Here is a 16028-nt window from a genome sequence, read left to right as displayed (position 1 = left end):
GTAATTCCTAGACTAGGTCAATTTGCACTTGGGCGGTATGTGAGAGATTTATTTTTTGAAAATAAAATATAAAAAAATATTAAGTTTTAAAAAATATACTATAAAAATTATAAATTATAATACTAAATTATAATACTATAAAATTATACCTTCCGGTACGTAACTCCTAGACTAGGTCTATTTGCACCTGGGCGGTATGTGAGAGAACTATTTACTAGAAACAAAATTTTAAAATAGATATTATTAAGTTTGAACAACACAAAAATATAAAGTTTTTGTTAATTTCTGTTATATTTCATATTTATATTTATTTATACATTATTTTTTTAAATTTATAATTATAATTTATCATTCTTTTATAAAGAATAAGTGTTAAAAATATGAATAATTATTTAATAATCTCCACCCTTTGGCAAAAAATTTAAGATTATCAAAAATTCGAAAAACCGAATTTCTAAAAATTCAACATTTTTTTTTCTGTTTCATGGCATTTAGCTTTATTATTTTTGGGCTTCTCAAAAATACTTTACTTATTTAATAGTCTCCACTCTTTGGTAAAAAATAAAAAATGATCAAAAATTCGAAAAACCGAATTTCTAAAAATTCAACATTTTTTTTCTGTCTTATGGCATTTAGCTTCATTATTTTTTTTTAAATTATTAAAAATTGTCAAAAATTCGTAAAACCGAATTTACTTAAAAATATTGAAAACTGAATAAAATGTTTTTATTGGTATACATTTTTTACTAACTTAAAAATTTTTTTAGATTTCTATTTTACTTTTTGTTAATTATTTTTTTAAATAAATATTTTAAAATGTTTTATTTAATAGTTTAATAATTTATTTTAAATAAATAAGTTTTATATAAATAAATATTGAAAAAAAATATAGAAAATATTGAAAGCTGAAAAAATTGTTTGGCTAAAAGTTTAAATAAATATTTTCTATTTGCTAAAAAAAATTCCTAATTAATTTTTTTTTTTTGATAATAAATCTTTAAATAAATTTTCACCTCTTGTAAGTAATATTGTGTGATTTTAGGTATGATTTTAAGGGGTAGATTCCGCTTTGGTACGTAATCCCTAAACTGGGTCTTTTTGCACCTCGTCGCTATGTGAAGGAACAAGTGTGTAAAGTTACAAAAAAAATTTTTTAAAAAACTACAAATTTAATTAGAAATAAAATTCAATAATTTTTTTTGCACATTCAGTGTTTAAGTTTCTCATTTTAAATTCCAAAAGTGAAAATTAAAAATTGATTCAAAATCTATGGGAATAAATTCTAAAACACATAAGGGTGTATAACAAAAAATATTTTTTTTCGTCTATTATTTTTGTTTACTTTGATTTTTTTTCTTTTTTTCGTGAAAATAATTTTATTCAGGTATGATGCGTAAGTCTGGAGTATTACAGGGTCATATCACGTTTTACAAGGCTCATAAGAGGGGATCCACGCATTTGAAGTCTTTGACATAAAACTGTGGTCACTTGTTCGATGTCTCGCAGTCGTTAAGAGGCATTATTTTCTTTAATAGAATTATTATTTTTTTTTTTCTTATAAAATTGATTGTTGACGAGAAAAAAAAGTTTTTTCATTTCTCGTCAAAAATGACGACGACACAATCGAGAAGAGTTTCGTCCAGGCGAATTTCCATTTCGGAAAAAATGAAAACACCATTACACAAACCAAAAGGTAATTTTTACTAAAAAATTTGTATTTCTAATTTTTTTCGTTAAAAAAAAAATAAAATTTTTTTAAAATAATTTTGTATTTTAATTTTTTTGTTGAAATTTTTTTATTAAAAATTTTTTTTTTAAACTTTTATACTTATATCATTGTATTTAAATTTTATGCCTTCTTAATTTAATTTCAAAAAACAATTGTTGATTAAATAAAAAATGTTTTTTTAAAATTTTATATACAAAATATTTTAATTAAAAAAATATTTTTTTGTTTTCCAATTGAAAAAAATGTATTTTTATTTTTAGTCTAAATTTTTTGCTTTCTTTTTTCAAAATAAAAATTGTATATTAAATAAATATTTTCAAAAAATTTGAATTTCTAGAAATATTTTAAACAATCAATTGTTTAAAATATTTTAAAAACAATTTTTGTTATTTTATTTAAAATATTGAAAATAAAATTTAGTTTTTTAATTTATTTTTCCTCTTATTTTCGTGTAAAAAAGCACGTGCGATGATTTATTAATTGGGTGAGAAATTGTTTTTTTATCAATTAAAAAGACGTCAGTGTTCGATAGGCTGCACGTGATTAATTGTAAAATTTTAATTAAAAATATTGCCATTTACAATGCGTACAAATATATATAAATAGATTTTCTTGAAATTTTGTAAATTCGTTTAAAACACGAAATAATCTTATCAAGAAAAAAACGAGAGAAAGAAAAAATTGATGTATCGAACAATAATTCTCAATAATTTTCATAATTTATGCGATAACAATTAAATCTTAATGACGAAAATTTTTCCGATTAATTATCTAATTATTATTACAGTAATTTAATTTATTAATGATTTTTGTTTTATTTTTTAGTTCATTCAATTATTACATTTCTATTTTTTTTATTATTTATTAAATTATTTAATTTACTAGTCATTAAATTAAAAAAAAAATTTCTTTTTTTAAAAATAATATGAAAATAAAAAAAGGAAATTTATTTATTTCTTGTAGACGGAAGTTATTTATTTATTATTTAAATAAATAAAATAAATGTTTTTTGCACGTTTGAATTAAATGAATAAATAAATTTTAAAAATAGTATTGAGAATTATATTAAAAAAAAAAAAAAAAAAAAAAACTTTTCTATTAAAAAAATTATGAATAAAATAAAAAAAATTATATAATTAAATATAAATGAAAAATTGTATTAAAGCAATTATGTATTTAGTTAAAAAAATATTTCATTGTAAAATATTTTTTTTCTATATTTTGATAATAAAAATATTTTAATAAAATAAATTTGTTTATTTAAAAAGGAAAGTAATTAATGTTAATTATAGAGGAGAGATTAGGGGGAAAATAAAAAATCAATGTCAATTTAAAAGTGGAATTGAAATTTGTCAGATTAAAAAGTCATTGTGTGTCTGTAAAACTTCTGGTCTTTGATGTTTGTGAAATCTTATCGATTGTGAGACATTCCAATCACTGTTTCTCACCTGAAAACAAATGATTGTTCTCTACGCCTTTTCATTTTCACTTATACTCTACTTTAATTAAAAATACTTACTTTCTATAAAAAGAAAAAATTAATTAAAAAAAAAAAAAATTAGATAATACAAAACTTTAATAAATAAAAATAGAAAAATAAAATAAAAATATTAGTAGAATTTAAATAAATTATAAAATTTGAAAACTAAAATTAAGAAATTCGAAAAATAAAATAAAAATGATTAAAGTCTATAAAATAAAATAATAAGTTTAAAAAGAAGTTAAAATAATTGAAAATAAAGAATTTTTTTTTAAAATGAAAAATAAAATTTTTCAAATTACAGAATAAAATTTGTGAAAAAAAATTGAAAGAAGATTCGAAAAAAATTACAAATTAGTATTTTGAAAAATTAAATTGCAAAAAAAAAATTATGAAATAGAATTTAAAAAATAAAACTAAAAATAAAATTTAAATGTTATTTACAAAAAAGTTTAATAATATAATATTTTTTCGAATTTTTTCAAAATTTATTTAAAAATTTTTCTACTAATCTAATTTTTTCAAAATTGCACACACATTTATTCTTATCTTTGCTTTTTTTAAATTTTACAAATAGAAAAAAATTTTTTAAATGAATATTTTAAAAAATGTTTTTATTTTTAAAATCAAGAAAAACGTGGTTTATGTTAATTTGTTTGGTTTTGCTTTTAAGTGCAATAAAAACTGCAAACAATTTATCAACTATTACGAGAGAAATATTGTAAATAGGCAATAAAAAAAAAAAAAAAATTTCTGTTCTCAGCTCTGTTTGGTTGTAGACACATTCAGGTCCTCTTAATGACTGGAGGATACTTTTGTTGTTATGTGATAAGGGTCTCAATGTCTGTTGCCATTGAAGCAATGACAGACAAAAAATCAAATCCAGACTTTGAGGTATTGACTCTAATTTTTTTTTTTAGAAATTTCAAAAACTTATTTTATTTTTTTAAAAATTTTATTTACCTAAATAAAAAAATACAATAATTTTTTAAATTTTATTTAAATCAAAAAATACAATTTTTTAAATTTTCATTAATAAAATAAATATTCTTATATTATTTTCATAAATAAACATTTTTTAAATAAATTATATAATTTTAAACTATAATTAAATATAAATAATTTTATTTCAAGATTTTTTAAATACATGGCCTTTAAATGGTTTGAATATTGGTTAATTATTATTATAAAAAACATGCTTCAACTCTTTCTTTGAATTCTCATCAGGTTCTAAAGAGTCGAAATTTTTATTTTAAAATTGAAATTTCAAATAAATTTTTTTTTTTTTTTTTTTTTTATTTTAAATTTGGTTTTTTAATTCAACAAAATTTTTTTCTGTTAGTTTTGAAAATTTGTTTCCAGGCGGTATGTGAGATAATTTTGAAAATAATTTAAGTAATATTAATAATAATATTAAAAAAAAAAACTAGTACCAATTTTTTTCTGTTGGGTTAAAAATTTTAAAAAATACATTTTCATTTTTTCTTTTTTTAATTTAATTTTATCGCAGTCAGTTCATTATTAACAAAATTGCAAAAAGATTTCTTTTGCAAAATTAAAAATTTTAATTTGCGATTTTTTTATACCTGTAATTTATTTTACTTATTTATTTCTTTTTATTTATTTATTTATATCTTAGTTTGGACCGACAAAAATTTCCTTAACAAAATTTATTTTTTTAAAAATATATTTTACTTTAATTTAATTATAATTAATTTTAATTTATAACTTATTTTAATGTAATTATAATTTATTTGAAATATAATTACACATTTTAATTTTATTTTAAGTTACAAGTTTTTTAAATTTTATTGTAAGTTATTTTTATAATTATAGTTATAATTTTTTAAATTTAATTCCAAATTGTGAAAGTTTAATAATATAATGTTTTAATTTTATAATTATTAATATAATTTTTTAATTTTAAAATTATTAACATAATTTTATTAATATAATTGAAAAAAAAAAAAAAAAAAAAAAAAATTAAAAAAAATTAATTTCAAAAAAACGCTTGATGGCCGATGGCCGTCAAGTTTAATAATATAATTTTTTAATTTTATAATTATTAATATAATTTTTTAATTTTAAAATTATTAACATAATTTTATTAATATAATTAAAAAAAAAAAAAAAAAAAATTAAAAAAAATTAATTTCAAAAAAACGCTTGAACGCCGATGGCTTTATTTATTTTTAATTTAATTATAATTGATTTTAAATATAAAATATGATTAATTAATTAATTATTTTTTGTTTCAAAGACTTTCGAGTGGAGTGAGGACAATAAAAATGTGGTGTTGAGCTCATTTTTTTGGGGTTATATTTGGACTCAAATTCCGGGTGGCCTTATAGCACAAAGATGGGGTGCGAAGAGAATTTACGGTACGTGCATGGGAGTCTGCGCGCTGGTGACATTATTGGTGCCATTTGCCGCTTTTCACGGTGGATGGCAGGCCGTTTGTGCATGTCGGGTAATTTCTGGTTTTTGCCAGGGTGTTGTACCCCCCATTCTTCACAATCTTTGTGCCAAATGGGTGCCATTTCCAGAGCGAGGAACGCTGAGTAAGAAAACAAAAATTTTTTTTCACTAAAAAAATTTTTAATTTATCAAAAAATTTAAAAATATGAAAAAAAAATTTTTATGTAAATCAAATGTTTAAAGATATTTAAAATACTTAAAAATATTTAGAAACATTTTAAAGAGATATTTAAAAATATTTAAAACTATTTAAAAAATATTTAAAAATTTTTTTTTTTTTTTTTTTTTTTTTAAATTATTTAATTTTAAAATATTTAAAATTGATTTTCGATTTTTTCAAAAAAAACTTAAAATTAAATTACAATTTTTTTTAAACCGCTGTAAAAAAATGTAATTTTAATTTCAATTAATTAATTAATTAATTTTAATAAAAAAAAAGTAAAATAAAAAAATTTCTTCTATTTCTTATATGAATAGCGACGTTTGTTTATGCGGGTGGATGGTTTGGGAACGTGTTTGCCCTGCAAAGTTCTGGCGTCCTTGCTGATTCATTGATGGGATGGCCCAGTGTTTTTTACTTTTGGGGAATCATCACATTAATTTGGTCAATTTTGTGGCTATGCCTCGGCAAGGATTCGCCTGCCGAACATCCTTCATTGCCTCTTGACGAACGGGAGTACATCGAGGTCAGTCTCGGTGTCACCGAGACAACTGAGGTAATAATTTTTTTACCTAAACTTTCTTCTTTCTCTAAAACAGTTTTTATTTCACATTTTTTTTTTTCATTTTTCAATTCTCTTTTTACTTTTATTTATTTTTTTTCATTTTGGCTTAAAAGAAAAAATTTACATTCACGAAGATTCGAACCCCGGTCCTTATAATTACAAAGCAAGTGGGAAAACCCCTAAGCCATTCCACATAGTTTCATTTTTTTTTCTTTTACTAAAAAACATTGTTTACTTCAACTTTTTTACTTTCTGAAAATTTTCTAATAATTATCGTTCATTGGCATTTTTTTAAAGTTTATTTCACCAAAAAAAAACATGTTTTTGGATTCGTAATTTTTTTTTTTTTTTTTTTCAGTTTCTATTCTACTTTTTTTTTTCTTTCTTTCTTTATTTTTTTTTTTTGCAAATTCAATCGCGTGAGAGATCCAATTACAATGTAAATGTTTAAAGCGTTAATGAAGTATTTTTATCTAATTGTTATCGTGATTTCCTGGCCTTCGTGTGTAGATCAGAAAAAAAAATTAAATATATATCAATGATTCCAATTAAATTGTACAACTATTAATTTATTGTTAAAGGCGTGTAAATTGTTTTTTTTTTGCTTGCAGTTTCACTTTTTTCTCCCATAACTTAAAAATAAAATATTAATGAATACATTATTTATTTATTTAGTAAATAATACGTATTTATTATTTTTATTATTAGTAATAATGAAAAAGAAAAGTATTATAATTAAAATTATATAAATTTGGAAGAAATAAGGAAATTTACATTAAAAAAAAAGAAAAAGGAAAAAATATTATTTTTCAGTTATAATAATATATGAAGTGTAAATACTCCTTTATTTTAAGCCATACATACATAATAAAGAAAAGATTTTTTGTTCTTGTGGTCTATTGACTTTTTTTTAAATTTTTTTTTTGTTAAAAATAATTTATAATTTAATATAAATAGATATTAAAAATTATATATATAATTGACAATAATTATTGTTTTTAGCCAATTCCAACACCGTGGAAAAAAATATTTCTCTCCGGACCAGTTTGGGCGATTGTTATTACACAATCTTGTCAAGTTTGGGGCTTCTGGATGCTTTTAACGAAAATACCAAATTACCTGAGTTCAGTTTTCAAATTCAATATTAAAGAAGTAAGTAAAAATTGTTTTTCTTCTTTTCGGTAAATTTTACAATATGACAATTTTCTAAATTGAAAAATTTTTTTCTATTATCATTTCTTTAAATGATAATAAAAATAATAATTATTAAAATCTTTGTATTCTTAATTAAGAACAATTATTTATTTATATTTATTTATATATATAATATAATTATCTATATTAATAGAATGTTATTTATTATTTTATAATTAATTTGAATTTTTTTTTTTTTTTTTTTTTTTTTTTTTTTAATTTGAAAAAGTTTTTTAATTTTTTTTTTATTAATTATAATTATTAATATATATTATTATTAAAAAACATTATCACAATCGAAGGAGAAGGATTTATAATTAAAAAACAACTTATAATTTATTGCACATTTCGTTTATTAATAATTATTGATAAATTTTCTTATGAATTTGAAATTGTATCTGGGCGTTACGTGAGAGAATTTAATATTATTATTATTAATTAAAATTATTATGAAATTGTACCATATTCAAAAGGGGAAGGAAATTATTATTTATTTTACTTTTTGTTAATTAATAATTATTTAAATTTTTTTTTTTTTTTTTTTTTTAATTTATTATTATGGTAAATAAATAAATAAATAAATTTGTATCTTGGCCGTATGTGAAAAAATCAATTTTTTTATTATTAACTATAGTTATTAATAAATATTTTTAATATTATTATTATGATTATAAATGGTATCACAGTCGAAGGAGAAAGAAAAGTAGCAAAAAGTCGTTTTGAGTCATTCCAACGATTAAGGAAATTTAATTTTCTTCGAAAAAGGGAGATTTTTCAAGTTAAATCTATTTTGAGCCTTGAAAAAAAAATCGATCCTTGACTGTCCATCGAGAATTACAAACGATTGAATTTTTAAGATAGATTCGAGTCGCGTAGAACCTTGCCTTGAATGATATTTGTCCAGCTATATATAATGAATATTAATTTTATTATCAGAATCAGAAAACTTTGTCGAATATTAAATTGAAATGCGGAATTATTAGTTTTTTTTATTTTTTTTGCAATGTTATTGTTTATATTGTTAATTTCTTTTTTTCAACGTTATTTTTTTTTTTTTTTTTTTTTTTTTTTTTTTTTTTTTTTTTTTTTTTTTTTTTTTAATAATGTTATGTATGCAATGATGATGAAAGTAAAAATAATTATTCCCATTATTTATATTAATATTATTATTTATTATTTTAATTTATCAATTTTTATTCAAATAATTCACGTGAAATTCCTCGATATCTTTTAATTAGGTTTTTTCACACACTATTTAACATTTTTGTAATTGCAAATATTTTTTTATCTTATCATTATGAAAACTAATTGGTTTACTCTTAATATATATATTTTTATCAGAATTCGATTTATAAATGCAAAATAAAAATATTTTTCCAAAAAAATTTTGCAGCTAAAAAAAATATTTAAGAATTTCTATTCTTTTATTATCTCTAATATTGATCATAACAAAAAAGAATTTTTTGTTATTTTTATTTTATTATTTATTTTATTAAAAATTTTAATAAATATCCTTTCTACGAGAACTTTAATACAATATTTACAAATTTAAAAATAAAAATTTCATTTAAAAAAAAAGAAAAACAAATTTTATATTCTATTTGTTATTACAATGAAATTTTTGTCAAATTTCATTGTAAAATATAATTTTCTTTTTCTTAAAGAGACATTAGAATTTCAAAACTTTATCTCTAAATGTCCAAAAATAAATAATCTACATTTCAAAAAAGTTGATAATTATAATTAACGAAAAATTTGAATTTTTTATGAAACATTATTATTAATTATAATAATATTAGGTAATAATAATAAGAATAACGAAATAAAAAGAGAGTAAAAAATAATACGAAATAATTCAAATTTTAAAAAGAAAAATAAAAAAAAAATAATAAAAATATAATAATAATAATAATAATAATAAAACATAAACAAAAAAAAATAAAGAAAAAATTAAAAAAAGAACTAAATGAAATACGAAGAAATAGAAAAAAAATGTTAAAAAAAACAAAAATAATGAGAATGATAAATAAAAGTTTTTTAAAAAAACATTAAAACAAGAGAAAAGCAAAAAAAAAAAAAAATTGAGAAAGAAATGTGAAAATATGCGAAGAAAATACATTTACAACGCGATAGAAGAAAAAAAATTGTTGGAATGAGGATATGAAAGGAATGTGAAAACAAAAGAATTGCACTATCATCAAAGATGACAATTTAAAATTTATTAATCGGTCACCGATTCAAAGGATTTTTTTATTCTAATTTCTTATCATAATATCATAATAATTGTTCTTGTTAAATTTTAATCATTATCATCATTGATATATTTCTTATATTATCATAAAAAGAAAGCAATTAAAAAATTTTGAAAATTACAATATTAAAATTTTGTTCTAAACAAATTGTAATATAATTATTTTTTAATTATCACTTTTTTTTCCTAAATTTTTTAATAATTTTTCTTTGTAAATATTTTTTTCAATTTTAAAATTAATATATTGAAAATTATTGAATTCTTTTTGCAAAGAATTTCATCAAAAAATTTAAGAATAATTGAATTTCTCCGAAGAATTTTATTATTTATGAAAATAATATTAAATTCTTGACAAGAATTTTATTAAAATTTTTGAACATCTTAATTAAATTCTTTTGAAGAATTTCTTTCAATTTTTTTTAAATAATGGAGTTTCTTTAATAATTTTAATTAACAATTTTGAAAATAATTGAATTTTATGAAAAATTTCTTTTAAGTTTTTTAAAAAAACGTGTTTGTTAATAATATTAAAATTAAACATTTAATTACATAATGAATTTTATTAAAATTTTAGAAAATAATTGAATTCTGTTGAATTATTTTATAACCAGTTAGAGAAAAAATTGAATTCTTTCGTAAAATTTTTTTGAAAATAATTGACTTTTTGGAAAGGAATTTATTATTTATATATATAATTGAATTGATTCAAAGGATTTATTAAAATTCTAGAGAATAGTTGAATTTTCTCGAAAAATATTATTAAAAATTAAAAGGAAATTGAATTTTTGCAAAAAAATTTTACTATTTATAAATATAATTGAATTTTCTAGATGATTTTATTAACATTTTAGAAAATAATTGAATTCTATTCAAATTTTTTATAAAGACAAGAAAAAATTAAATTCTTTCATAAAATTGTTTTCAAAGTAAATTGAAGTTTTCTAACGAATTTAAAAAATTTGAATTCTTTCGTGAAATTTTATTAAAATTTTAGAAAATAATTGAATTTTCTGGAAAAATATTATTATTAAAAATTAAAAGAAAATTTAATTTTTGCAAAAAACTTTACTATTTATAAATATAATTGAATTTTTTGCAAGATTTTATTAAAATTTTAGAAAATAATTGAATTTTATTGAAATTCTTATTAAAATTTTAGAAAATAATTGAATTTTATTTAAATTTTTTATAAAGACAAGAAAAAATTCAATTCTTTCATGAAATTTTTTTGAAAGTAATTGAATTTTTGTAGCAATTTTAGAAAAATTGAATTTTTTCGTGAAATTTTATTAAAATAATTTTAGAAAATAATTGAATTTTATTGAAATTTTTTATAAAGACAAGAAAAAATTCAATTCTTTCATGAAATTTTTTTGAAAATAATTGAATTTTTGTAACGAATTTAAAAAAATTTGAATTTTTTTGTGAAATTTTATTAAAATAATTTTAGAAAATAATTTAATTTTTTCAAAAAATATTATTAAAAATAAAAATAAAATTGAATTTTTGCAAAGAAATTTACTATTTACAAATATAATTGAATTATCTCAATGTTTTTTTTTAAATTTTGGAAAATAATTGATTTTTATTGAAATTTTTTATAAAAATAAGAAAAAATTAAATTCTTTCATGACATTTTTTTGAAAATAATTGAATTTTGGCAATTAAATTTACTATTTATAATGATATAATTGAATTGTTTCGAAGGACTTATTAAAATTTTAGAAAGTAATTGAATTCTTTTATGACATTTTTTTTTTTTTGAAAGTAAATTGAATTTTTGTAACGAATTTAAAAAAATTGAATTGCTTCATGAAAATTTTTTTGAAAATAATTGAATTTTTGCAAAAAAATGTTACTATTTTTAAAAATAATTGAATCCTTACGAAGAATGTTATTATTCTCGAAAATAATTGAATACTTGCAAAGAATTTTATTAAAATTTTTTTGAAATTAATAAACAAGAATAATTAATAAATAATTGAATTTTTTTTTGTAAAGTTTGAATCTGAAATTATTCAAAAATTCATATTGGAAAATAAAAATTGTCTAATTTTTTATAATAATATAAATGGAATAGCACGTTTCGCGCATAATATTTGCTAGTAAATGTAAATAAAATAAATAAAATAAATAATTTCTTATTTATTTATAGACCTTAATATTTATAAAAAAAACACTCGTTTTTTTTAACAAAAGGGCCGAAAAGGCCACAAATCTAAAATAAAGGATTTTGTATAAAATAAATAATAATAATAATAATAAATAAAATAAATAATTTTTGTTTCTTTCAGAATGGACTAATATCATCGATTCCATATCTCACAGCTTGGATTCTCAGTTTTCCGATTAGTTACTATTCGGATATGTCAATTAGAAAGAATTTCCTTAGTGTTCGTGCATCGAGATTCCTTTGTAATTCAATTGGTGAAATTCTACCGGCAATTGCTTTGGTTGCACTTGGCTATGTGAGTCCTGATAATCCAGTTCTTGCCATTAGCATTCTGGTTATTGCCGTTGCAACAAATATGTCAATTTATTGTGGTCATCATGTGAATCACATGGATTTGAGTCCAAATTTTGCTGGTTCACTAATGGGTTGCACCAATGCTGTTGCTAATGTTTGCAGTATTCTTGCTCCACTTATTGCTGGATTGATTGTACAGGAAAAGGTAATATGCTTTTTTTGTCTTACCTTTTTTCTTTTTTTTTCTTTTATTAAATTAATTAATTTTAATTTTTTTAAATTTAAAAAAAATTTTTTTTTTTTATTTATTTCTTCTCTTTTTTCTCTCCTCTGTTCTATGGTCCCTTTCACAGTAATAAACTTTTGCTTTAGTTTTCCCTACTTCATCTCCTTCTCGTTTTTAGTTCTTATTTCTTCTTTCTTCACCTTCTAATTTTTTACTCTTTCCTTCTATTTCTTCAATCTCTTCTTTATGGTTTTTTGATACTCTCTTCTTCCACTAACTTTTTCTTCCTTTCTCATTAATTTTCCATTTTGCTTTCTTTACTCCATCTTTTTCACTAAAAACCTGTTTCTCGCTTCTTTCTTCACTGATTTTCTTACCCCTTTCTTCTCTTTCTTCTACTGTATTCTATGGTTCAGAGTTGCCACAAAAATTTAATATTTTCCCTAATTTCCACACAAAATTTTGACTTTTTCCCTGACCCTAAAGAATATTTTGATTCATTCTAAAATTTATTAGATACTCAAAAAAAAGTTCTATTACATTAATTTACAAATTTCTTCAAAAGTAAAATTATTCGAAACCATCAACAACTTCTTTTTTAAATAAATATTCAATTATTATTTTTCCATGGGAATTAAGATTTTCAAAAATTTAAATTCAAACCTTTTTGAAATTCAACAACTTCTAAGAATATTAATACAAAACATGAAGAAAGTGATCACTCCGAGTCTTCGACTCGGAGTGATCACTTTCTTCATGTTTTATAATAATTAATTATGACCGAGTGAGAAAATCATTATTATTTTTTTTTATTTTTTTATATTATATAAGAATATTGTCACTGTAACTTCTTAAAAATTATTTTCATCATTTCAATTCAATTATTATTTTCTAGAATTTTTAACTAAAATTCTTTTCTAAATCAATTATTTTTAATAATTTTTGAAAAAGTTCTTCTTCGAGAATTGTTAAATTCATTTGGTTACAATTCAATTTTACGTAAAATTTCAATTATTCGAAAATTTTTCAATTAAATATACATTAGAAAATAAAAAATTGAAATAATTTTTTTAAATTTCTATGAAGCTTTTTTGAATAAATTTAGTTCCATAGAATTTTTAATTAAGAGTATAAAAAATTCAGATTTTCAAAGATTTTAATTTGAAACCATTCACGAAAAATTCAATTATTTCTAAAAATTTCAATTATTAGTAACTTCTCCAGAAATTCAATTATTTTCTGAAACTTTAACTGAAATTAATTTTTTAATCAATTATTATTAGAAAATTCTACGAGAATTCAATTATTTAAATATTAAGAAACATATAGATAATTTATTGAATAATTGAATTAAAATTGAATTCTTATACATAATTTTATTAACAAATTTTCGAATAATTGAATTCTTTCGACGAATTTTAATCAAATCTCTAAGAATAATTATATTTTTCGAGAAATTCGATTAAAATTGTATTAAAAATAATTGAAATTTTGCAATGAGTTTTATTATTTATAAAAATAATTGAAGTATTGCGAAGAATTTTATAAAAATATTTTAAACAATTGATTTTTTTCGAAAAAATTTATGCAAATTCTATTTTTAATAATTGAATTCCAGTGAAATTTCATTATTTTAGAAAATAATTGAAAATTAGTTTAAAATTTTGTCAAAATTGTTTTTAAATATTTCAAGTCTTTTGGAAATTTTTATTAAAATTATTGATGTACAAATTATTGAACTAAGAAAAATTTTTGAAAATATAATTTAAATCTTGCCAAGAATTTTATTAAAATTTTTGAAAATAATTGAATTTTATTAATACTTATTTGAAAATAATTGAATTACTGTGTAGAATTTAAAGCCAAATTTTAAAACAATTTATTTTTTCGAAAAAATTTATGCAAATTCTATTTTAAATAATTGAATTCCAGTGAAATTTTTATTATTTTAGAAAATAATTGAATATTCTTGTTGAATTTTGTCAAAATTGTTTTTAAATAATTGAATTCTTTCGTAAATTTCTATTTAAATTATTGAATTAAGGAAATTATTTGAAAATAATTGAAATTTTGCCATGAATTTCAATAGAATTTTTAAAAATAATTGAATTTTACTAAAATTTTTGAAAATAATTGAATTCTTGTCATGGATACTATTATTTTTGAAAATAATTGAATTTTGCAATGAATTTTATTAAAATTCCTGAAAATAATTGAATTTTGCAATGAATTTTATTAAAATTCCTGAAAATAATTGAATTTTGCAATAAATTTTATTAAAATTCCTGAAAATAATTGAATTTTGTCGAAGAATTTTGCTGTTTATTTATAAAGATAATTGAAATGTTGACCACAATTTTTTTTTTAGATTCTTTAAAAATAATTGAATTTCTGCCAAGAATTTGATTAATCTTGAAAATAATTGAATTCCTGTGATGAATATTCGTATGAAAATAATTGAATTTTGCAATAAATTTTATTAAAATTTCTGAATTGAATTTCGTCGAAGAATTTTGTTAAAAAAATAATTGAAATATTGACAATAAGAATTTAAAAAAAAATTTTGAAAATAATTGAATTTTTGGAAAGAATTTTAATATTTATTAAGATCGTTGAATTCTTTCAATGAATTGCGTTAAAGTTTTTAAAAATTGAATCTAATTTCCCTGACCTGTGGTAACCCCGATGGTTCCTTTTAGCTTCCCCTACTCCATATCTCTTTTTTTTAATGTTATTTATTTTTTAAAATTTTTAATTTACTTAGGAAAACGTCAGTCAATGGAGAAGTGTATTCTCCCTAACTGCAGGAATTTACATATTGGGTGCAGTGGCTTTTCTACTATTTGGCTCGACAAAAGTGCAAAAATGGAATGATCCCAGTGGCACCAGCAGAAAGGACAGTAGAATTTATGGTATTCCCGAGGCGCCATCTTGCATTGAATTGGCTGAGAAGCTCGAGAAAGAAAAGAATAATACACAAAGAGAAGAAATTCGATGATGCACGACATTCGTTTTGTTTTAAATAATTTTTTTTTCTTTAAGAAAAATCATTTCTCGCACTCAAAAAAAAAAAAGAAGAGAAAAACACGCATTGACAGGATAATTGCATTAAAAATCAGAGTTGGCAAATTTTTTGTTTTCTTCGCTCGATGACAAGAAACGCGATGCGACTTATCGAAGACTCTGAAAAATGAAATATTCATTTTCCGCATTTTTTTTTGAGTAATTTCACATTTTCCCATTCCTTACATTAATATTTAACAGTAAGTCTGATTTTAGTTATTTTTTATAATCGAGATTTTATTTTTAATATTCGAAATTATTTTCATAATTCTAAACTCAGTTCCTTACAACAACAAAAAAAAACCCTAGTAATAAAATTTTATAATTCGAATTTTATAATTAGAAAAAAAAATTTTTTTTAATTTTAAATTATAATTAAAATTAACCAAATTTTTATAATCAAAATTTTATATTT

The 16028-nt window shown here is 19.4% G+C and overlaps 1 protein-coding gene across 1 annotated transcript; it reads left to right on the top strand.

Annotated features, from left to right (window-relative positions):
- The first annotated feature begins 1324 nt into the window (after positions 1 to 1324).
- Positions 1325 to 15763, top strand: LOC122503932 (putative inorganic phosphate cotransporter). Its single transcript, XM_043614707.1, has 7 exons — positions 1325 to 1693; positions 3973 to 4103; positions 5470 to 5770; positions 6165 to 6403; positions 7415 to 7564; positions 12152 to 12529; positions 15315 to 15763. Exons 1-7 carry the CDS (start codon positions 1609 to 1611, stop codon positions 15546 to 15548), a joined length of 1518 nt encoding a protein of 505 aa, XP_043470642.1. The 5' UTR covers positions 1325 to 1608; the 3' UTR covers positions 15549 to 15763.
- The last annotated feature ends 265 nt before the right edge of the window (positions 15764 to 16028 follow it).

The sequence above is a fragment of the Leptopilina heterotoma genome, unplaced genomic scaffold, assembly GCF_015476425.1.
Source record: "Leptopilina heterotoma isolate Lh14 unplaced genomic scaffold, ASM1547642v1 Lhet_275, whole genome shotgun sequence".
NCBI lineage: Eukaryota > Metazoa > Arthropoda > Insecta > Hymenoptera > Figitidae > Leptopilina > Leptopilina heterotoma.
The sequence above is the reverse complement of the archived record's forward strand: the minus strand, read 5'-3'. Positions and strand labels throughout refer to the sequence as shown.